The following is a 25,130-nucleotide window of genomic DNA, read 5'->3' as shown; positions in this document are numbered from 1 at the left end:
TGTCTTAAAGTGTGACAAAATATACTAATTTAGACAATAATCACAGGGAGCATGTTTGCGGGTCATTAAAGGAAAGCATACTGTGATGAGGAAATCACACACACTAAGCTCCTGCTCATTAGAGGGGACGCGTAGGACTCGACTAATTACTTTACAAACGTGACAGGCCACGAAGAATGTGTCATAATCTGCCTCTTGAGAATTAGAGTACACCTCTGCACTGCTGCGACTCGTCTTATCAGGAGCAGGCTGCTGAAAAGCTCCGATTGGTCTCGCAGAAATCTGTAGGTAAAACAAAAGTGCAGTTGCTGATGTTCATGTATCCATGATAGAATCCCGCGTATTTACAGTGACGCCAGTTACATAAAATGGGGAATTGAGTTAAGTGATCTTAAGTGATGCAAAACAGAGACAAATAGAAACTAAATTGGGACCGGGCTGCATAATAAAGATCTAATAATGAAAATATTCATTGGCGATGAGATTGAATTAAATGGATGAGTTAATTAGAGGATTGGCTGTTGGAGAGCAACATATCATTGCACAACAATACTGTAAGTACCAAATGTGTGGACGGCGGAGCACAGAGAGGCAAGCACTTCCAGCCACCTGCATGCATATTGATGCGCTACATTGGTGCATTATGGGACGATTTTCACCACATCTGTATCTCTCAGTAGATGTTGTAATAAACTGCAAAACAGAAATGCCAGATGTTGTTGAGATCAGCAGCAGCAGCAACAGCACAACATCAACATCTAAGACACGTTTCTTTAAACCTGCTTTAACACATTTTCTTTTACATTTGGGAGGCAACTGAAACAAGCTATAAAGACATCAATGTGCACTGTTAGCAAAGAGCTGATAGTCATCCTGCAAATACAGAGTAACATTTCTAATCACCTGACAAACTCTGTAGTTCTGAATTTGTCCTCTGACAACTCTTTGGGTGGCTCACTGACTTCTAAATCTGTCTCTGTCTATGTTCAAAAGCTGTTTTTCCATTTAGTGCAGAGCATGTAGCATAATGGGTTTACTATGGAGACTTGTTTGGATCAAAACAGTTATTGTCAGGCATAAAACCGCAGCAATAACGAAAAGGAGGATAAAACCTTTCACAGCGCCAAAGTTGATAAAAGTTGATAATAATTCTCAGTATTTCTGATGCTACAAGTACCTCCCCTGTCACATTACACAGTCATATGATGCGCTATTAAAAATATTGATGAAAGCAGCTTTCATAAACTTGTGAATTTTTGTGAATTTCCTAGAAAATGACTAGATTTGTTGTAACCCCAGTATCAGGGCCTCAGTTGACTTCATGTCAAATGACAAGTTTTAGCAATTAATTAACACAGACAGTAAAACTACCAGGGTTGTGACATTTTAATTCTTAAGGGAAACTATTTTGCTAATATTTTACTGTTTTATAATTTTTCTAGTGAAGAACTATACTGTCTTTAAAAATGTCTTCAGTCTGTTCTAATGTGAATCTAACAGACGGCATTTCAAGCCGCTGGTTATTGCATAACATAAAAGTTAACAGCTATCTGAGGATATCCAGGATGAATGTTGCCTTGTGTGGTCTGAAAGAACAATTGTGTCTTCATGAATATTTTTCTGTGTCTCTCAGCAACAAAACATCGTCTCACTACTCGTACATGGTGTTTTCATTGTCTGACAGAGCTTACACATGCTGACTCAATTCTGACACCTCAAGGCCTACACTCCAAAATTAGTTGCTATTATCAAACAAAGGACTTGTTTTGCTATTTTAGACTTGGCACAGTTTGAACCATGTTACAAATTTCACTCATTCAACATGAACCCCTCTAACCTCGGGGATATTTTTAAACATGCGACACCCTTCCCTTCTTTGCTTTCTAGTTAGTGAAACTGTTATTTTTTGGGACAATGCGTTACAGTCTCTGTGATGAATCTCTATACTGAACCCAGAGACAGTGGTCTGATAAGACTGAATGGGGCAGTGTTGCAGAGCTTCATCAAAATCGTGCGTCTGCCAAAATAATCATCTTTGCATGCCATTCAAGCGAATCAGCCCATTGGCTCATGGAGAGTGACGACGCTCTCTTTATTTGAGCGCTTTGCTTGTTAGTCTGCCGTTAGTGAAGCGTGCTCTGTTTTTAAACTCAGTAATGATAAAATAACAAAAAGGGGGCAAAAATAATGGAGGAGGAATTTGAGCCGTAATCAGGTCAGTCAGTTTGTGTGCTAAATTACATCTGAGGAGGACTGGACCGTGCCTGCATATTTTTCTGTTTTTCATCAGTGCCCCCGCTTTAACAGTCATACAATCTGACGCGTTCACAGCTGGAAGCTGCTGAGTCCAACCACAGTCTTCCACTGTTCGCCACTGAGTAGAAATGGTGGACTAAGTGCTTCAGTCAAGGGCACCTTGAGCGCAGAGGAGAGCGTTCTCCTGCTTCCCTCCATTCTGCTTCCCTGCACTCAACTCAAACTGGGATTCAAACACCCCTCTCATCACCAGCCAGCATCTCTAACCTCTGAGCTTTTGCCGCCTCGTGTGTGTGTGTGTGTGTGTGTGTGTATGTGTAATCAAATAGTTACCGCTCTACAGTAAGCACTCTACAGTATGCATGTGTTATGCATAGTTCCCCTTGGATGAGCATTAGGTTTTACTTGATCTCACTGCCCTAAGCTTCCCATGTGCGTCATCCCGAGCTCCCATCAAGCAGAAACAAGTTTCACTGTATAATAGTAAATGATTAAAAATAGCAAGGGGGAAGCATGAAAGGGGGGGGGGGGGGGGGGGTCTTAAATGGCTGCAAATATGTCCGCTTGTATGTGTATAAGTATTTATAGTCTATGTGTCTTCCTTCCGAAGTTAAAACGTGCTCTCCCTCCTCCTGAGTGTGTGAGACGGACACAAACAGAACGAGAGCGGGAGAAGAAGGGAGACGAGGGGGGGGGGGGGGGGGGGGGGTCGTGACAAAGAGGACCACATGCCAGACGACTGTTCTTGTTAGATTCTACCACGTCATTGTTTAACACTTATCAAAAATAACAGGCTCATATCATTTTTTTTGCCAACTTGGTCATTATATAATCAGGAATCCACAGGCTTTGTGTGATATCCCTCTTATTGCCTGACTGGCTTGACGCAAAGCGCTATTGGCAGAACTCCACTACAGGTATGCGGGGCCGACAACATAACATCCTTAGAGAGCGGTGGGGGTGTTGGATCAGAGTGATACAAACAGACAGGGTGTCATGGAATATGAAGCCTAGAAGGTCAAATTTATGTGAAAAGAGGAAAAAATATATATATATCGAGCGTGCGTGCGTGTGTGAGGGCGAGCAACAAAGAGGAAGGGAGAGGTACAAAGAAGGTGGTAGACTTGGGATGAGGCAGGGAGGAAAAAAAAAACTTGGTGAGAGTGAATAATAAACACGGCGCAGAATGTGAGGCAGAAACATAAAGAAACAAGAGAGGTGTCCTCTCAAGAGGAGAAAAACACAACCTACATTCTTCATCATACAGCCGATGCAAATCATATATACAGAGTGGATTACTGCAGGCAGGCTTGTGTGTACAGATAATCCTGCAAATATTAAAATCATGAACATCGTCTAGGAGCATAAAGCGTCGGCTGAGTCAAATGAGCACTTGCTGGGTCAATTTTTCTTTCAGATGACCCTGGAAAGAGGCCTAAACCCAGCGGGACAATATGTCACCTGCCAACACTTGAATACTTGGGTCAAGTACTGTAGAGAAAGAAAAAAAAACACCACTTTCCCATGATTGTCACATTTAATGTCTCAAAAAAAAATGTGAATCCAGTCACCCGTGGTGGAGGAAACAAAGTAACAGGGACTGAAATGGCATGGCATAGCCTGCTTTGTATGACAGGCCCACACCAATCTGCTGCCTCCCTCCTCTTGTCTTTATCTCCACTATCATGTACTGTTGTGAACCTTTCTCCCTCGCTGTGTCTGAGAGGGAAAAAAGGCAGCAGCAAACAAGTCAGACAAGGTTGGCAATGATAACATCATGCACACAATCCCAGCAGCGGGGAACCGCGGCCACGCACATACTGTATCTGCTGCCTAATTAGATACATGTGTGATCTAATGTTTTGAGTTGTAATCCTTATGAGAGCAGCAAAAGCCCCCTGACAGGAAATCTGTACAAAGTAGATCTGCAAGCCCAGGCGTAATTAATGAAGCTGCATAAAGTCTTTTTTTCTTTTTTTCTTTTTTACATGTTTAGGGATGCACAGTGAAAAAACAGTGGTTATTGCTGACTGGAAGTTATCAGGTGTGGAGGGGCCTCAGGGTGCGCGAGTAGGCGCTCCTTTTTTTTTTTTTTTTTTCGTGTCCTGGCTGACAGCAGGGGCATTAACTAATCTATAGCTGGGAGTTAAGTGCCTCATGAGTAAAAGAAGGAGATCTTTATCCTCTCCCACTCAATGTTCATTTATTCAGCTTGGGCAAACTATGAATTAATTGCAAAGTCATGACCTGCTGGCTGTTGTGGGTCCCCAATTAGACGGTGTTTCTCACCTGCTGAGCCCTTTTTTCTTTCACTTCTTATACCGTTAAGCCGCTCCACCATACTGTGCAACTTCGACGCTTGTCACAGCAATCACCGCCAAGACCGACGGACCCCAGTGAGCAGCTACGACTTCTGCGTCTTCTGCTTATCTGGACCACGCCAGCCAAATGGAGGATTTTAATTATCTGACTGTTTTTGTTACCTGTTGCTTTTCTTCAAATATTAATGATCCGCCGGATAAATACTCAGGATATCAAATTCAGAACCAATAACTCAACAATGTGGAGCAGCAGAAAATATATTACTGCCCTGTGAGATTGTGTTTATTTTCAGAAGCATAAAATCTGATCATGCCTTGGCAAAAAAAAAAAAAACACACAGTAGATACAGTGCCTCCTATGTCAACCTTATTCTCTCCAACCTTTGGCCTTTCCAGTTCTCGAGGGCCTCTTTAATAACTTAATCTCTGAGGCTTGCTTGAACGCTAACTAAACACTGTTGTACTTTATAGAAAAGCTGAATGTGGCACATACACAACAGAGAGAAACTTTAAAGATCCTTAGGGTAGGTTGAGCGGTAGACTTTTGACCACAGTTTCCTTATTCTCACTTTTTTCATCCCATTCATCTGAAGGCTTGTTATTGTTTATTTCCTAGCTAACATTTTGTTCTCATATTGAATATTGTTTATTTTCTGATTGCTATTGAATCAACCCTTTGTTTCCTTGGACGTACGGCAGTTTGGAGCACATCCAGCTGCACAAATCATACCTGGAGCCTCAAGGCGAGTTTAGATCACAGGATTGCCTCTGCAGAGCCTGGAGGTTTCAAGTTCAAACACTTACACAACTTAAAGGGGAATTGCAGTTTTTTTTTTACAATCTGGACCTTATTTCTAGCATATGATCATTTACTCACCCAGATAACTTTGGTGTCATTACAAGTCATTCCGACAAAATTAGATCCAGCCGAGAGCCGCGTATATATATATATCCATATAATGCGAGTCTATAGGGCACCGGAATAAGAAATAAAGGTCCAGATTGTAAAAAAAAACTTTAAACTTACCATTAAAGTCATCATTCTTAACAGTTTCATGACCCAGTTTCTGTGCATCTTAAGAAACAGAATTGAGCCTTCAGGACAGGCCACGTAACGGCTTGTGTTTTATTTGTGCTATACCCTCAACAACTGATTGTTATGAGTGAAGTCTCCTCCTTTCCTTTTTTACAAACCTGTCTACAGTGTTACGGAGGTGAGTAGGTGTGATTCAGTGACCTACAACTCGCTACTGTGCCCTGAACGCATCATTTGTTTAAAAGCGTGGCGGCTCCTGCTGCGGCCGCTGCTCACACCACTCGTTCCCGTGTCGACACAGATTCAGCCTCCCTGTCTAATGCTCCGTCTCTTCACACAGACCTGTAATAGGTTACTGCTGATGCAGAAACTGATCATCTGATCATCACTTCCAGCAGGATAATGCGCCGTGTCACAAAGCAAAAGTCACCTCAAACCGGTTTCATCAAATGTGGCGATGAGTTCAGCGTGCATCAGTCACTATACTCCTGACCCTGAAATCGGCAGAACACCTTTGGGATGCGGTGGAACAGGAGATGGGGGGGGGAAAAGATCTGACAAAATTGCAGAAATGATGTGAGGCAATCAAACCAACTTGGAGCAGAACCTCAAAGGAAATTTGACAGTATCTTGTAAAATCCATGAGAGAAAGAAAAGTGGCTGTTTTTGGAGCAAAGAAATGACCCAGTATTATTATAATGATCCTAATAAAGTGTTTGCAGAGAGGAGTGTCAAAACTCTGCACCTTCTGAAAAAAGAGAAAACATCAAAGTCAAGGAATATCATTTTGGACTTTGATAAAATATATTTTTTAAAGTGATTCATATGTCCTTCACTGTCCTTTTCCTTGTTACAGCCTGTTTAAGACACTTGCTTTGATCACGATGTGGCGCCAAGTTATATTAGCCTATATCAGAGCAGTTAAACCTCCTAGCCACAGCCGGTATGCGTATTCAACTCCTATCTGTTATGATGCTTTAACACACACACTGAAACCCTGAACATCTAGATTTAGACATAACCAGGAGGAGAAAGTCTCCAAAGGACTAAATAATAAAGGTTGTATTGTATACAGTAATATTCACATGTGTCCTTTGATTATAAAGCAGATCTAGGCTTTATATTTATACTGTGAGAGTATCAGAGTGGTCCGTCTACAGAGGGATGCACACAGTATTCAGAAATGAGCCTTAATACAAGCTGTCAGGATGTCTGTAACTTTGTGATGTCACAACAAAGCAGGTGCTACTTTCAGGCATGCCCCAAGCTCCGCCCACCTGGACCCACCATCACCCACCAGATCAGATTTGGTTTGGGTGTTTGCCTGAAATCTGATATATATTTTTAAATAAGTCATTGAAAAAAAATCAGCCAATCAGAAGAAAGTACAAGTACATCGTCTCTTCTAATTGGCTCACAAGGTCGTTGTTGTAGAGAAGCCTCAGAGACGAATGACACTATTAAGCTACAACAAATGTGTATGTATGGGACCTTTAAACAGACACCGCCAGCTCTGTAGTACAAAGTCTGTGTAATGTCCTATTGACACCATTTCTGGATGAGAGCAGGTAATTTACCCAAACAAAAAAAAAAAGTTCTAACTACAGAAACAACAAGATTCGGGAAATTCTGTCAGTAAGGGCCAACACCAATATTGTCAGACAACCGTGAACTAAGCGCTGCGATTTCTGCATACCAGATGGAGTATTTCCAGAAGGTGAGACACAGACAGTCAGTCTCCTGTTGTGTATGAAAGGGAGTTCATAGGAGAAAACAACTTCAGTCACTGTTAGTGAAACTGTAGCGGTGTGAGCCAAAGCGGGCACAGCAGGGTTCACAAAGAGGCAGCCTTGTCATCAGAGGTGGGAACACATGATACAGCCACCCGATATTGATACTGCTGGCAGTGGATACATTATGCAGTGTAGACTGACAATGCCCCATACCTTTTCAAACACCCATGGCTTCTCATATACACTCACATTCATCCAGTCTTAACAATAGACTACGTTTTTTTTAAGTGGTGTTTAGCCATGCAGGGAACATACAGCTTTGGTGGATAGTAAATACAGCATGAGGTGTCACACATGGTTCTAAGGCACAGCATGAATTGAGAAAATGATATTGTTGGAGAACAACACTGGGGGTGCCTGAGTTTATCTTTTGTTTTCAGAAGAAATGGATGGTATACGGAGACAAGGTATGTCAGATACAAGCATAACATTAAAGTTCATAAAAACAAATAAATACAGCTTGCGACCCACTTTCAGCTCAGCAAAGAAGACCTGAAACTGACTCCTGAATTTAAATAGAAATCAGCGTTCAGCTTGTCAGAGAGGGGACACGAGTGCATTTTTTCTTTTAGCTTTGTTCCAGCATAACAAATTCAACCCATGAAACTTGCCTCTTCGGTCTTTTCCATTTAATCATAGCTGCGCAATCTTGATACAGATACGTGAGGCCCTGATTAACCCTGGTCTACAGGATTACAGTTTCTCACAAAACAACTCTTTCAAATGGCTTTCCTCATGATGGAAATAAAACAGGATGCTGCGAAAGCAACATCTACTGTACAACATCTACAGAAGGGGATTTGTTTTCTTTTCATAGTCAACTCTTTATTAAGCGCCGCAGTTCAGAGCTAATTTCCGTTTAGAATCTCCAAACAAAGCCAATGGATATTTAGAGAGCTAAAAGATTCATTATAATTGGAGACACATGCAAATGCCACTTAATTCTGCATTAATGCCTCGATATTTTCATTACCACTAGAGCGATACCACTGTACCAGACACTAGAGGTGTGCTGAACGAATACAAATAACATTCTGCCGACACACACAGCCAAGTCACGCAACCCTGAAAAAGGATAAACTCTGTGTCACACTGAGGAACAGACAGCCCCGCTCCAATGTGGAGCGCTTTGGTTTATTTTGCAGCAGAAAATCTCTGCACACCAAGGTATGAGCACAGTAAAGCACGTCTTTGTCTGTCACTTCAGACTGCGAATGGTACAGTGGGTAAGTCACTGTTTAAACTTCCTGTGCTGTTGAACCTGCAAAGTTTTCCGCAGCACAAAGAAAACAGCGATGGTGTGACTCTAAGAATACACTCTCTAGATCTTCTGCAGACATCTCCCTCTCTTTTCTTCACAATAAAGAAAAAAATGGTTCCATTGTTTTCTAATGAAGATTGCAGAGATCCTATCGAGCTGGATTGCTCCACTGGACAAAGAGGATAGAGTAGCTCAAATTTTCAATTTTTCTTCATGCTTAAAAAATCAAATGTTAAACCCTTTTCACAACAGCAGTCAATGATGCAAGATGCAAACAGCTTTAGAAGATCAAACACAGAGGATAAGCTAAGTGCCTTGTACCACAGTCGATGCAAAGACATGGCGCTGCATGGCCGGACCAGGTTTTGGTCATTAAATCCCCTGTACAGACTTTTCATTTAGTGTTGATTTTGGCGGCCCCTGTGGACGAAAGCGGTGGTGTTTTGCCGGAATGAAGACTGCATTTCCCACTGTCGAAGACGGGACTTGCTTCGAAAACTTTTTTGGCAGCTAGCTGCAGCATGCATATGGATGAGGTAATGTATCTATTCGTATCATTTTGTCAGTGGTCCGACCCGACCATTCCTTCCAGAGGTATAGAATTAGACTACTTAGAAATAGCGTATCTTCACACTGATGGGCTCATTTGCTGTTGTAGGTAACAGAGACACATCAGCAGACACCAGAGACTTCTGCGCATCCAGTTAAAAGCTCCGTACCGGGGCTTTAATAAAAACTACATGAATGGACCTCAGGTAATACCTTATGAGCGAATGTTGCTCAACAGCTAGCCAAAGCGGTGAGTTGCGACATTTTCCTCATTAGAATCATATTTTTCCGACAGCATGGAAGAACTGCTTGAACTATACCTGCGACTGTAACAGGTAGATGACTTTAGTGTTGAACTGATTTCTGTAATCAGCCATGCAGCTTGAAAAGCGCTCACCATGTGTCGCTGGCTTCACGCTCACTCGCTCACTGTGCGCACCGACAAGAGGGTTTGGCCTCGCAGAGCCCGCAGTGCTGCTGTGGCTGCCTGCAATATGTGGCCGCAGCGTGCCAGCTTTTCCAGCCAGTATATTTCATTACTCATTATTTAATTCATCGCCTTGTTGTTGTTGGACTGCTGTGCAACCTCTAACAACATTTACTTCATGCCAAGAAAGTTTATGCCCATTTGATTTTCCACTGAAGAGAATTGATTTATTCGACAACAGGGAAATTGAATTCTTTGAGGACATAAAACGTGGTAGTTAAAACCTGATATTGAAGGTTTAGACTGCTGGTCGGTCTGAGTCAAATCTACAGTATGACTGATTTGAAATAATCATTTGTGGCATCTAACTTCCTCTGATGAGGTCCGGTAAAATGAAGAGTTATCAGCCCGCCTGCCATCAAAACATTCCAACAGTGGAAGTGAAAGTATGAATGGAAAAGTTCTTTTTTTTTTTTTTTTTTTACACCAATCGATATCGTCTGCCAATTTGCACATAATTTGCTGAAGGCTTTTTGAACAGAAAATTGTAAGAGCCTTATGTTAGTCATGCACGTCTCCAGACCTTGAATGGAAAGTAGTGAATACACTTCAAAAGGCATGAATTTGAGGAATGGCGTCATCAGCTTACGTATGGGCCTTATCAGTATTCATAGAGAGTTTCGCAAAACACAATTAAGCCGGTGGTGGATCCTCAGACATTGGACTTTTCTTCAAGATACTTGGCTGGAAGTCAGTGTGGCAAAAAAAAGAAAAGGAAAAAAAAATTAAATATCCAATGGAGAGAACAAAAAAATGGTAATCCCCGCTAGAAATGTTCAACCATATACAACATTCAAGTAGAGATAATATAAGTTAACTGCATGCTTGATTAAATCCCTGCTGCTGCTTCTGCATTATGTCCCCCTTACATGTAATTAGCCATAATTAATGGAACAACTTCAAAGATGCGGTTTCCTAAATATATCTCTCGTCTTGTCTCATACTTTGTTCCTCAATTTAACATGCAATACCATGACTTAGAAAAATCGCACATGTTTTCACTTCCAGAGATAAATTTCTATTTCAAGGCAGCTCGGCAGAAGCCTTGTTGTCAGCAGCTCTGTGAAAATACTCAAATCCAGGGCGTCTGAGCTGCGTGTGCGCTTTATCAAGTATTGATTATCATGAAGCAATGGCAGGTTTAGGAGAATCTCAGTGAGAAGGCAATCACATCCTTGTACTATCCTGGTTATCACTTAGTATTCCTCGCATGGGGGGGATCTCCGCTGCCTTTCCACATTGATGGAGATCTATTCTGACCCTAACATTTCTGCAGTGTGTGAAATGGTAATGTCAGGAGTGTATTTAGCAAATCACCCTACTACAGCCTCCAAATGATGACAGGCATTATGAGTGTAGCTGCCAGTTAGTGTGTGTGCAGACCTGAGCACGGCAGAAGCCTCTTGGGTTTTTCACAGCAGCCCCTGTCCTCTCTTGACTGTCAAATCATCAGTGTTTTACCACCTTCACTCAAGCAAGATAAACACTGTTTTGTCAGTCTTGTCCACAACTCACACTTTAATCCAAAGCCCATATCCTAATTAAATTCATGTCAAAGTGGGTTGAGTGTAAAAGAAAAAAACACACACTCATGGTCCATCATCGACCTGGTAATTACTTTAAACATTTCTGTTGTCATTATCATTATTAAATCAAATCTCCTGGCTGGAGAAGCATCGATATGGGAGGAAAGCCTGGGAAGCATTAAGCGCTGGTGGGATGATGAGCGCTGGGCTTTCCCCGTGGCATCAGACTGAGTCAATAATTACTGTAGTGTCTCTTTTCTCTTTCACTCGCCTCTGAACCTGCTTAGCTGCCCGCTACTTGGTGTAGGTCAGTGAAATTATATCCGCTTCAAAAGTAGGCTATAGCAAGTGGGGGTCGATCTGAGCTGTCCATTTCGGCTACAGACAGTCAATGAAAAAAAGCCTGTGTGACGCCGATAATAACCTTAGATATACATGGAAGATAAACACTGCATTTGGCCGTGGGTATATTAAAAATGATTTAGCAATCTAAATGACAACAGACTCGATAAGAGGTTGTATTGGAGCGCGAGCTCGGATGGATGCTGGCACGGATTTAATGAGCAGCTCGCCGGGGAAAAGATGGACATCATGACAAAACAAACATAAAAATGACATCGTGATAATAACACAGCGCGTGAACAAAAGGCGAAGTCTGTGTCACCTTCACGAGCGTAAACAAACACTTCATAAAAGTGTTTTTTTTTTTTTTTTTTTTTTTTGAAGCCTTGACAACCACGTCGGGCTGTTGTCCCTTTAAAACTGTTCGGCTTCAGGAGTTTTTGTTTTGTTTTTAACGCAGCCGGGTGCCACGCGCTCACTAAAGGCGTGCGCACTTTTATTCACCGCCTTTTGAAGAAGAAAAAAAACAAACAAAAAAACAACAACATCGACTCACCTGCGTTCCTGAGCTTCTTGTTCCGGTAGACGGAGAAGATGACCAAGAGGTTGCCCAGGATGTCAACAACGATTGTGAAGATGAGGAAGCAGCCCAAAGTTGTGGTGACCCACGGCGGGCGGTTCAGGACGGCGTCACTGGGGTCCGGCGAGGAGCTGCTGTTCAGGTGAGACCCATTTGTAACCATTGTATAGGCTACAGGCACTGAACTTTCTCAGCTGAGCCAAATTGAACGTGCCGGGACTCCACCGCGCGTCCTAAAGCCTGGCTTTCACAGACGCCGGTGGTGGGATACTACAACAGCCTCCCGCGGCTTTCATCTTCATCCTCCCCGCACGCGCTTCTTCCTCCTCCTCCTCCTCCTCCTCTTCTTCTTCTTCCTCTTCTTCTCCTCCTACTCCTTCTTCTTCTTCCTCCTCCACTCGCTCTCGTGGACTTCGCCCAGATGCCGTGGATCAGCTCCGCTAGTCTCCCCCTCTCTGGTCGCCTCGGTGTCACTTCTGCGCCCGTGTGCCATTCACTTTGTACGGTACGCATGTGTGACATGAAGCCGCAGCAACTTCAAACCTTCCCAGCATGTGATCAAACAGTCCGGGAGAGAGGAGCGGGGTTTTTATTTCCAGGGAGAAACACTGACGCCCGGTGGTTGAGAGGTGGAACTGCATCGTCGACCGCCTGGAAAAACCGTCCTACTTCTTTTTTTTCCATTTACCAGACGCGTGTTCATTCATGGCTCCACGGTCTCACGCTTTGCCTTAGTTCAGCCCATTCATTATTATTTTTGAAGAATCATTCATGTTTTAGCTATTTCATGAAAAAGCTCCTGTACATTAGAAGGAACTGTCTCATTGTCGCCTATAGTCTTAACATGCTGATGATTAAAGGGGGTTCAGTCTTTTTAATGCAGATTTTACTACCTCTGCTTTGTCAACCTTAATTATTTTATTTTTTTTCATATATACAGTAAGTCAACACTTGAATATGCACAAGCCCATAACTATAATATAAAGTGATTTTGCGCATGTAACCACTGACCCTTCCACTATGCAGAATTAAAATGCACAGAAATAACAATGGCACTTTTGTGTGAGTGTCCATGACAATGGATGGTGGAGTGGCCATTATGCTATTGTTACTATTGTCAGTTAATGATGTTCAAACTCAACCACCTCAACCCTTCCTCTCTGCACATACACAGCTCCTGCAGCCTATTCATCGGCTGTCTCGGGAAATGACAGTTTGTCACAATAAAAGTTGAAACCTCTCATTTTATGGTTTTATTATGAACTGGAAAATAATCATAATATTTTTTTTTCTTAGATGACAGACTGCTGGTCATAACCCAAGCTGCCTGCCACCCATTTGCACAGGATTTCTCATCTTGATATAGAGTAGAGTTGAAGCAGTGAGAAGATTAGCTGAATGATTAATCTGCCACCATGTGTATTAATTCCGTAATAATAACGTGAGCTATTTATCATAACATAAAACCATGATTTTAGTCTCAAATTTTTAACTTTTTAAGTTTTCACTTTACTGTTTTATATAATTGAACTGAATGTATGGTAGCCTGTATGAAACAATAATTAGATTAATTGAAAAAAATAGTATATCTTCAGAGGAACATCACACAAAAGTTGACATTAAAGAATTATATACTTGTATACGTTTTTTCTCCCTTCCAATCCTCGTTGTTTGTTTTACTTACTTTACTGTAAAATTCTTGCAGCTCAACACTGATATAATATACTACTGACATTTCAGAATGCACATAAAATGCACTACAACCTTTACAGGTGAAACTTAATTTGACCATTTTTAACTGTTCAATGTTCTGGTTCAATGAGAGTTTGTATTGAAACAATCCTCTTCATCATGCTGTTCACATTCTGACATCATGAGACCAAGACAACACCTGCATAACGGTCCATCAACAGCACCTGGACATGTCAAGGCTTCAGACGATGGGATGTTGTCAGAGGTAAGTGTCCGCTGAGCTCAGAGTGTCACAGAGTGTCATCAACAGGATGAACAGAGAGACTGGAAGAGTCACAGAAAAACAGAGAAGTGGACGTCCTTTGGCCACATGACAACTTATTGACACATTGACCTTTTTTGTTGTTATACCCACCGCTGTTGTTAGCTTTTGTTTCAATACATTGTTTGAGATGAAGAAAATACCACTCCATACTTCTACTTTAGTTAAATGCCCTACTTTCATGATATAATATCACTGTAGCATGAACAAATATCCATAGTGTCATTGTTACTCCTTACTCTTGCACTTCTGCCCTGATGTACTTGCATCTCTCTGCATTTTATAAACCAGTGAAGCAGGTCAGGCTGTTACTGGCCTGTGCTGACAGATCCACAAGTTACTAATGAGACACTGAGAACTTATTGATTACATATCCTTCAAGTGAGTTTCCAATAATCATTATATTGTACCTGCAATATAACAAATAATCTGTGTCAATCATGCTTCTCCTTTGTCAGCTCCAAATCAATTATTTACCCAGTGTGTAGTCATGACATGATAGTGAGAAAACAACTTGTAAAGTCTTATTATTCAGCACACTCCTGTCACTAAGGTTTGTTATGTGTGTTGCCTGTATCCTCAGCTCCCTCTGAGAAAGAAAAACACTCGGCCTTGTTACATTATTCACCAAGACACCCACAGCTGCTAATGTTAAGCTGCTGAGAGCCAAGCACATACTTTCTGAAAAGCTCCGACCTATTTGGCTCCATGAAACCACACCTCCAGACAAATAAACAAATAAATAAAGAACTGGCTTAAAACTGGCTATTAGTACAAGTGAGTCATTCTGGTAGCAGCTCAGTTTTCCAGCACCATGCGGATACTTCTCTATGTAATGTTTCACCTGTGCGAACTTTGGAATAAACACTATATAATAAAACAGTTTTTAACTTTAGTCTTTGTTTATTATAAAGTCACAGAGTTCTCTTTTTTATGCCACTGTGCAGCCAGAGCTGAAGGCATATAGGTATCGAGGTGTCCGGCCACCCACACATGCATGCACAGTTGCACACATGTATAGGAACATCTCGGCAAAACATCCAAAAGGACAAAGATTTTGGTGGTCAGAGGTCAAAGGTCGTGGTGAACCCAAAAAAATCAGTTTTAGCCTTGTGAAGGAACTTCTACAGTTTCTGCACAAACAGTTGTGCTATAAGATGAAGTTATTACATTCTGGTGGTCAAAGGTCAAGTTCACCAGAGAGATCTCACAAAGTTTCGCCCTTGTGAATGTAAAATCTCTGTAAATCCACAACAGAATGAATTCAAATTAGGTGCAAATGTTCACCTGGACCGAGGGACTTGGCGGTCAAAGGTCAGTGTGACCTCACAAAACATTTTTCAGCAATTAAATTTATTTGGCATGGCACCTTTCACAGAAATAAAATTCACAAAGTGCTTCATAAAATTCGGACAATAGAGGCAAAGGCAATCAACAACAGCAATTTCCACAAAATGATGACAATGTCCAATCCTCATCATGGACCACAAGATAAAATTGTGAAAATACCACTACAACATTAGTCCATTAGTCTTCACAATGGTGACGACTGATGGCACAATACACAACAAACACAGACAAAGCATGACCCACAAATAGAAATAGAAATAGAAAACGACCCTAAAAAACAGATTCTGGGCATTTTAAGCAGAGACAAATGCCAACTTGAATAAATGGGTCTTCAGTTGTTGTTTTTAAAAAGCTTCTAGGTAGACTGCAGACCGTAGACATAACAGAAAGAGAGTTCAAGAGAGTAGGAGCCACTACCTCAAAGGCACGATCACAAACAAACACAAATAATATATGATTCTGGATAAACAGTGGAGACATATGACGGAAATTCTCGTGTTAACATGCTTCATGGATTTTTAAGGATAACTTGTGAGTTTATTCAGAAGAGTCCTTTTCTGTCCAACGTAACGTGATTACTCAACAATGTCCCCAAATTATTTGTCATAATAATCCTGTGCTGCCTGTGGAGCTCATCCTTTATCCTCCAGCTCATTGCCTCTTGCCCTGTCATTCTAAAATTCAAACAGCTCATTATTATAATAAATAATATAATATGTTTGTGAGTTTCATGCAAGCAAAACATGATCATTACCCCTCCTCATTCATCTCACTATATCACATTTCAGGTTGGTCTGTTCTCCATGCGGACTGTTCTGCTATCAGACATTGATCAGCAAACGCAGAAATCTGTAGTGCATTCAAAAAACACATTAAAAGGAAAAACGCCTGCTGTGGACCAGAATAAATTGGAGGGAGGAAAAAGAAGCTGCAGTGACTGATTCTGAATAATTACAGCAGTTAGTGAGACAGTGCAGCAAACATACTGTAAGAAAAAAAGTAAATGAGGACAGGGGTGGGAGCAAGGAGGGGAAAGGAAAGTCTGAATCTTTGTGTGTCATTTGCTGACGTTCAATCATTTCCATTTTGCCTGATGATAAAAGAAGCTACAGCAGCATCAGCAGAACAAGTGGAGCATTCAGAGCTGTTTCATCAGAGCTGCAAATACTTGTAAATTGCCTGTTATTAAATGGATACATTTTGTAGAGAAAACATTGCTCTTTTTTTTTGCTGGAAATGACCAAAATATGATTATTTCATGGCTAGCATTATTTAAAATGAAATGTTCAAACCCTGTTTCAGTCATTTGAGCTCCCTTGTCTTGAGTGTTATTGACCCACCATTGTGTCAACAGAGAGAGCTCTTGTTGTCAGCTGTCTGCAAGTGTTTAGTTGTCTTGCTTTCTGTGTATGGGAATTTAATCTGTATTTTCTATGGCTATTTTTCAAAAGAGCATAAAACCTTGTCTGGACATATTTTGTGGAAACAGCAACACTGCCTCTGGCCTCTTGTTGACCATGGCAACAGTTGACTGATATCTGAAGCCCAGCAGTGCTAGGAGGTCTGGCCATCAACCTGCTTCATGTGCTACTCGCTGGAGCACATCATAGCCCTGGTGCCCACCGACAATGATATAATGATATGACATAACGCTGCTTGTGTTCTGTTAGCGATTCACGACATGTGTCCCCCCGCATCCATCATAGTGTAGGACTGTAGAGCCGGCCTAGCGCTGATTTTCAATAGACGTTAGGCCTACTTTTTATACAGCAAGGATTTTTATTCCAGTCTTTTTTCAACAAGTTCATGTAGCATTAACCACAAACTTAATCATATGATTAAAGATATGTGTTCATATTGGTATATACTACTTAGAAAGTAAAAAAAAAAAAAAAGGTGGTTTTGTGTCCTTAAAACTGAAAAGAACATTCAGTATTCACAATGGCACAATGTGATGTTGTTTGTTCCCCCAGAAAGTGAAAGCTAATTAGCTTAGCCTGCTGTCGGTACCGATTCCCATTAAATGCAACTTTTTATCCAAGCTATTTCAGCATCTCCTTTTTGCCCAGTGCTCTCTTTGTTCTTCATTACTGAACAGAAGGAGTTTGGCTTGCATAATCTTTTTCTCTTCCACATGGCCAGATACAGTGATGGAAACAAATGACAAAACTCATAGCTACGAGCAGTCCTACACCTGCAGCACCTTAAGTTAGAGTTAGTACAAGGGGACAAAGTTGCACCTGTGCTGCCCAAATAGCCTACTAAACAGCTTGTAACAGTGCTGGAAGCTCTTAGCTGGACAACAGCTTGTGTATCTATAGGAACTAATATTACAGTAAAAGTATTTTCAGTTCCTGCCCACAGAGATGATGCATCAGTCAAACTGTGGACCAATTATTCACTTCCCCTGAAGATCACTAGTCTAGAGAGAGCTAAATAAGTAGATAAAACATTAATGTCTTCCTTGTGCTGACGGCACAGTTCAAATAAATTCCAACAATAGACTGACTTACTAGAAACAATCACACGAGCCAAACAATTTTCTTCCCGTCCACCAGCTGAGACTTCCAGTATCTATTCCTCGCTGGGGCCCATCACTGTTTTCCCTTCCTCTATAATCACCCAGAGCAATGAGACTTTTTTATCTAATGGATAATTGAAGCAGTTTATAAATCAATTATTTCAGTGGTGGAGGAGCGAGCGTGGAACTGTGTAACCTGACCCAGGACAAGTAATGAAAAGACATCTGAAAGGGAGAGAGAGAGAGACATATCTGCAGGGGATTCTGCGTTTTGTTTTGACTCGCATGCTTTTAGGAGAGCACGCTGTTGCTACAAGGGTTTACTTTTATTAAAATGGTCTTAAGGAGTAAACCAGATAATTCTCTGGCTCAGGATGCACCTATATGAAGACATGCCACATTGCATCTTCAGGCGTAGACGGATGAAGGTTTTGGAGTGAAGTAAATCTGAAGAGAGACATGAGTGAATTTATAAAGACTTTCACACAAGCTCTGTCTGCAAAACGAAGGACAGAGATGGAGCGAAGATGTAGCTACGGCGTGGTTTCATCACATCAAACAGAGAGAAACAGGTTACGGAGGAGAGCCGTTGCGAGTTATGCGAGAGGGGGAAGGAAGGAAGGAAGGAAGGGGGATGAAAAGGGGAAGGGTGAAGGGGGAGAAAGGAGAGTGGGAGAGAAGTGCTGTGCGTGGGGGGAGGGAAAGGGCAGATGCTCCCGTGATGAGGACAGGAGGGTGCCAAGAGGACCCACCTCCCCACCTACACGCACGCACACACACACACTCACACACACACCCACATGCACCCCCGCTCACGTCTCTCATTTGAGAGAGCTGTCAGCAAAATGAAGGAGAGGAGACAGAAGTAATGTAATGAGTGCGGTCTCGACACAGCCCTGGCATGTCTCTGCCGCTTCACTGGTCATCACTACATCCCACAGAGAAACAAGAGTGTTTGCTTTTATCTGCCGTTGTTCCCTCCTCCTCCTCTCCCTGCCTACCTCCTCCTCCTCCTCCTCCTCTTCCTCCACTCGCCCCGGTTGCCATGACAACAGCGGAGCTCCACCCAGGAAAAGAGATGTGTGTACGCTGGGAGAAAGAGGATTATTGGGGTCAGTGGTCTCTGCATGTGTGTGTGTGTGTGTGTTTCTCTCTCTCTCTCACGCACATGGGAACACACATGTTTTCTCAGAGCTTATGACGATGCACAAACACGTCAAAATACAGTAACTGATTGTTTTACACAAATGGGGGCCAGACATACAGTTTTTGTTTGCAGAGTAACACTAAAGAATTCATTTCACACTGACCGCTAACAGAGAAGCATTTTTTTTGTGTGTGTTTGTGATCAATATTCCAACATAGGCTAACCATTGCACTTTCAAAAAGTTTTTAAATGATTCAATGAAATGAATAAATAGCTACATTTCTGTCATAACGATGTTTAAGTTTGACTGGACTAATAGTGCTTCTGCTTTAGTGTTTTGCAAGTTTTTTTCTTGTCTTTCTTGTGTTTAACATTGTGAGATAAATGTGAAAATATTTAATTTAAAACTCCCAATTACTGTTTATTCAATAATAAAAAAAAAAAAGAAAAAACCTTAAAGCAGATATCAGTGGAATGTTTTTGTTAATATAAGTCCTAAATAGTCCTATTTTCCGTCAGCAATCACTTACATGAAGTATTTCAGCCTAAACACGAGTCTCTCCGTCACTCTGCTCTGCTGTAACCCGAGGAGAAAATTTTCCTTGTGGGATACAAGTGTTATCCAATGAGGAGAGAGAACGGCATGAAGGGCTGTGTGTGCAGCCAAGGGATGCGCGTGAATGTGGTGACGTAGCACGAGGACCAATTGATGCCTGACAAGGGCGGGGGCTGCTAACTCATGGTGCGTTCAAAGAAACTCGTACTTTGTGTTTTTCCTTCCTGTGAAGTCATACCAGTTCGATCTGGTACGAGTTCACGGGTCGGAAGTTACGAGTGGCCGTTATAGGGAACTTTCACAGACAACAGGATGGTAAAAACACGAGCTACGGGTTACCTGGAACGCTACCAAGTCGTAGTTGTGACTTGAAGCTGTAACTTACGGTTTCAAAAGCCTGCCTTGAACGCAGCATTAGCCGAAACGGCCGCGAAGCTGATATCTGCTTTAAGACTTATCATAAAAAAGGGGTTGAAGCACACCTATACTGACTTCCTGGTTCAGACCTTGTGCCCCGCCCCACTACCACCACTGCTTTCACTGTAGGTGAAAGAACAGAGTGATGGTTAGAGGAGGAAACATGAAGCCTCAATCTGACCCCAGACTCAGATGAGGAGTCTGTTAAAACCATAATCAGACACTAGCAGACAAGAACATTTAGCAGTTAGTGTCTTTTAGTTGTTCAAGCAGAGTAAAGGTTTTGGTTGCTTAGATCCACCATGTATGAAACCAACACTGTCTTTCCTGAGACTGTCATTGGTTCACTGCAGGTCAAAGGTGGAAATATTCACTCATGGTGATTATTTCCATCATGATATGTCATCATACACACCATAACACTCAATTTAGGGGGCCCTGTTGATGGTCAAACTCAGCTCAACTTAACAACAGTTTTTATCATTAGCTTGCTATGGTCTTAACATTTCAGTGGGTGAGGCTTCCAGATCTTGAATGAACTAACTCTTGAACTTAGGTAAACTCTCCTCTTATGTAACGAGTTAGCCAATAAAAGTTTAATTGGCAAGTTATTTTGTTTCCAAACAGAGATGAAGCCTCCAGCTAAAACAGGGTGTGGCATTCACTCCTTAGAAGCATATTTATATTTCTGTCTGGCTGGTAATTGACTAAGTGCTGCTCTCTGCAGCCGGGCATCGTCGATTCACTGAGGAATATCGACGACTGTTTTCTCAAAAAGTCCCTGGATGTGCCGAGTGGTTGAGGGCGATTGAGATGACATCACTACGACACCATCGCCAGACTTAACAGAGCTCCTGCAAAGTCACAGAACACATTACTCACCTGTTTTCACTGGTTAAACTGCACCAACTTTACCGACGAGTAAACAGATCTGTGTGTAAAACTGACATTTCAACATAATGATTATTACACGGCATGAATAACACACTGCCCCGACGCTTCCTCCACAATGGGACCTGTCATTACTGATGCAGTTCAGATTGGTATTTCTGTGCCTGTTGCTTCTGTTGTGACCAGGACACCTCAACAAGTGTCTTTGTTTCCACACAGCAGCTCAGCACTTCTCCCAGGCTGCTTTGTCTGAGGAGAATAATTTTGGGGGCAGACAGCTGAGGTGGGTCGATGTTAATAACAACTCTCTGTATAGATCAGACGTTTCTGGGTCTGGGAGGGGGGGCTCTCTGCACAATTTTTCATGATTGACTGGGCAGATTGTCAGGCCCAGGAGGTCCATTTTTCTTTTTTTTTCTCTTCTTCCCCCCTCTCTCCTAGACATTCACCACTGTGTAAACATATTTAAACAGCACACTTGCCGCTAGTTAATCACCATCTTCCACTGCGTTACTCTCAAGACACTGCTGTTTGATTTGACTTGATATTTTATGTATTTGATATTTGCATTTTGTTCCAAGAAACCAAGGTCTGAATTGATAAGTGCTCTTGTGCAAACACCCTGTGCAAACAGCAAATCATAGCTTGAGGTGTGATTGATGAAAAACTAATCTTGCTGTCAAAAGCTTGGGATTACATTGACTGTTTTAAACTTTCTGTATGAACTATTTTTCCCCACAGTATGAATTGTATATATATGAAATATATGTATATATTGAACATTTTCTCTTTAATCTTGCAAATAGGCCTACGACTATTTAGCTTTGAGGATGAAAGAGCGAGAGCATGGCTGTCAGACAGAGCTGTGAGGAAGAGATCATGCAGAGTTTGTAATGACTGTGCCAGTTTTCATACCAGCTGATCAGTGAGTTGGCTGATTTGTGTTACGTTATCCAGGCCAGGCTCATCATTTGGTGAAGCTGCACATCTTCTCACTGGGCTGCTCTGCCGTCTCAGCTTTCATCAGCTGCCATATGCCGCCATCTTGTGGATGTCACGGTGCGCTACAGGACTCAGGGCCTCCACAGCTGAGCGCTAATAACCACAGACCCTCGAAGCAGAACACCCTCCTCTCCCACAGAAGTGCATTTGTGATTCTATAATATGAATAATGCATTAAAAAGGTATGAAAGTCTTCATTTACTTGATGGAAAAACACCTGGTGCCGTTTTCCAGAGTTAATTGGATCCATCAAGCATGACATTAAGCAGCACATGAGTGCTTGCAATTAGTGGTGGTTCGATTACCCACCACAGCCTGAGTTTAGGGACTCCAGTCCTGTTTCTGCAAACCACATGAGAAAGACTGGTCCACTTGTGCCACAGTGGAGGAGTATAAATCAACAATTGTTTGTTTCTGCCCTCCAATCACCACAAGTGACACTGACTGAACACCTGTCTCACCCAATCAAACAACAGAACAACAGAAATGTAGTTTGTTTACTCTCCTTATGCCAAAAAAGGCCTTAACATTATGCTATCATTACGTTACGCATTCCCCATTGAAATCCCATAAGTGGGATCAAAGTCCATTTTTATTGTATATCTGAAATATTTTTACTTTACCCTACACAACCTGCACATACGTGTACAAAGAGCACTTCTTCATTTATATTTTGTTATTTTGTAGTTGTACATATTTGAATGTCATAGTCCTTGTATGCTAATAAAAGGTATTGATTAGCAATTCTGGTTAATAGGTTCTCACTCAAATTAGTCTTTTCATTTTTACACATTACTTTTATTTTCAAAAATTTGAAGGATTCTTAAATTCAGAAAAAAACTTACATTACATCACAAGGGCTACAAATGCTGTTACTACATATTAAACATCAACAGCTGCTTAAGTCAAGGAAGCATCCTGCGAGTTCAACAGTCTGCTGGCTTCAGTTGCATTTACTCTAATACCTAAGACAAAATTGAATAAAGATGAATCTGATGGTGATACATCTGAGTTCTAATAGTGACTGATGGCTTATTGTAACGTAAGTGATTCAAGTATTTAAGGTTTAGTTCCTCATTGTGGAATAAACCATGCTACAATTATAAATGTTAAAATGGGTTACAGTATTCCATTACAATGATCCAATAAGTCTGCAATTCTTATCTTATTAATTTAACCTCTGTATGTTTACAATTTGAAATCCTAAAAGACAACAGAGCCCGCTGCCACTTATGGGACTGCAGTGTAATCACATTAAAAAAGGACTTGTCAGATCACTGCAAAGATCTTCCCTAACAACAATGAGAGGACACAGCGAACTGCGCTGCACTCATTTTTAGACAATTGGTTATTCAAGCATTAAGTTGATTTGATTATAAAAGCCAATAGCTGCCTCGTTTTCCTCATTATAAATAGTTTCTAGGATTGTATTCAGTTGTAGACGAACTCTGCAGTTGGCACCACTATTGTGCGGACATGGAGTTATGATAACATCATTAGAGGGAGGTTCAGGAGAGATTAATCTTGACAGTGGAAGGCCTGTAACGGCAGACAGGGATTGACTCTTCAATCCACATGGAAGGTCAAAAGGTCATTGCTCCATGACAGAGCCCAGGAAGGAGAACAGTCAGTCCTGCGTAGAACGATGACTGGGTCAGCGTCATGCACAGAGCCAGATACTGAGACAACAGACCGACTGTGGTGGTGTTGGTGGTGGTGGTAGACCGGACCCCGAGGTCTCAGGGTCATGTTAGTTTATCAGCCTCATGCGAGACAATGAGGGGTTTATTGATACAAGGAGCAACGGGAACTCAGTGGAGGGAGGTGATATAAAACTGTCAGGCTGTAAGGAGGCCTGAAACAAGATGTGCTTCCCCCCTTTTAAATGAATGAAACTATTTGTTGTTTATGTCCATGCTGCCTGACAGTGTCATATTTATCTGAATCAGCTTGTCCCAACTCCTCATTGAAGCTATATGATATTTTATGAGTAAATTATTATAAATAAAAATGAATTGTTGATGCAGAGGCAGTGCTAAATCAAACTGTTGGGAGTTTCCTCAAATAGTTGTTGGACCTATAAAACATCAGTTGTTCTTTCACACATCACAGTTAGGGATATTCGGCCTACAGAATGAACCTTAAATGTACTATAACCTTTACAGGTGAACTTAAATTGACCTTCTCTAAATCTTTGAATGCACATGTCCAGCTGTTCAGAGTTTCAGTACTTATATCATAACATGCTGTTCTCTAACAAGGTGATTACCTGCAAAAACCACAAGTGTCTGATCCATGAATCCACCACTAAATGTTCTGGTTCAATGACAGTTTGTATTGAAACTATCCTCGTCATCATGCTGTTCACGTTTTAACATCATGAGACCAAGACGACACCTGTATAATGGTCCATCAACAGCACCTGGACATGTCGAGGCCTGAAACAGGATGTTGTCAGAGGGAAGTGTCCGCTGAGCTCAGAGTGTCACAGAGTGTCATCAGCAGAGACACAGAGAGGCTGGAAGAGTCAACGAATGACAGAGAAGTGGACGCCCTTTATCCACATGACAACTTATTGACACATTGACATGTTTTGTTGTGGTTATACCCACCGCTGTTGTTAGCTTTTGTTTCAATACATTGTCTGAGATGAAGAAATGACCACTCCATACTTCTACTGAAATGCCCTACTTTCATCATATAATCTCACTGGAGCATGAACTTTCTACATTTTACACCTGAAAGTCAATTATCCCTAAGTTTTTGTGAGTAGTTTATGTATAAATTTCATTTTCAGTTCACAAAAACATGTCAATGTTTTTACTAGATGAAAACAGTGAATGTGACCATCTTTGACATCACAGTTGGGAAAACGATTAATTATTAAAATTGTGACAGTTTTCAGTTTCTGTTTTTGTTTTGCATGTACAAGGCTACAGCTACAGCTACAGTACAATACACAGTCCACATGTGTTTAGTTAGCGAAAAATTGCTTTTATTACAATTTTTATTTTACAAACCACCTCTCTTCAGATATAGGCTTTGGAAATAAATGCACACGGAGACAGTATGAATATTTTT

At 41.5% G+C, this 25,130-nt stretch overlaps 1 protein-coding gene across 1 annotated transcript in view; it reads right to left on the bottom strand.

Annotated features, from left to right (window-relative positions):
* The window catches only part of mtnr1aa (melatonin receptor 1A a), a gene marked incomplete at both ends in the record, with an annotated part of 37,368 nt that extends 25,054 nt beyond the window's left edge, over positions 1-12,314 (bottom strand). The window contains one exon of the mRNA XM_083974324.1: positions 12,128-12,314. Coding sequence (XP_083830450.1) covers positions 12,128-12,314 — 187 coding nt within the window. The remainder of the gene's footprint in view (positions 1-12,127) is intronic.
* Positions 12,315-25,130: the final 12,816 nt, after the last annotated feature.

The sequence above is a fragment of the Trachurus trachurus genome (assembly GCF_905171665.1).
Source record: "Trachurus trachurus genome assembly, chromosome: 1".
In the NCBI taxonomy this organism is placed as follows: domain Eukaryota; kingdom Metazoa; phylum Chordata; class Actinopteri; order Carangiformes; family Carangidae; genus Trachurus; species Trachurus trachurus.
The sequence above is the reverse complement of the archived record's forward strand: the minus strand, read 5'-3'. Positions and strand labels throughout refer to the sequence as shown.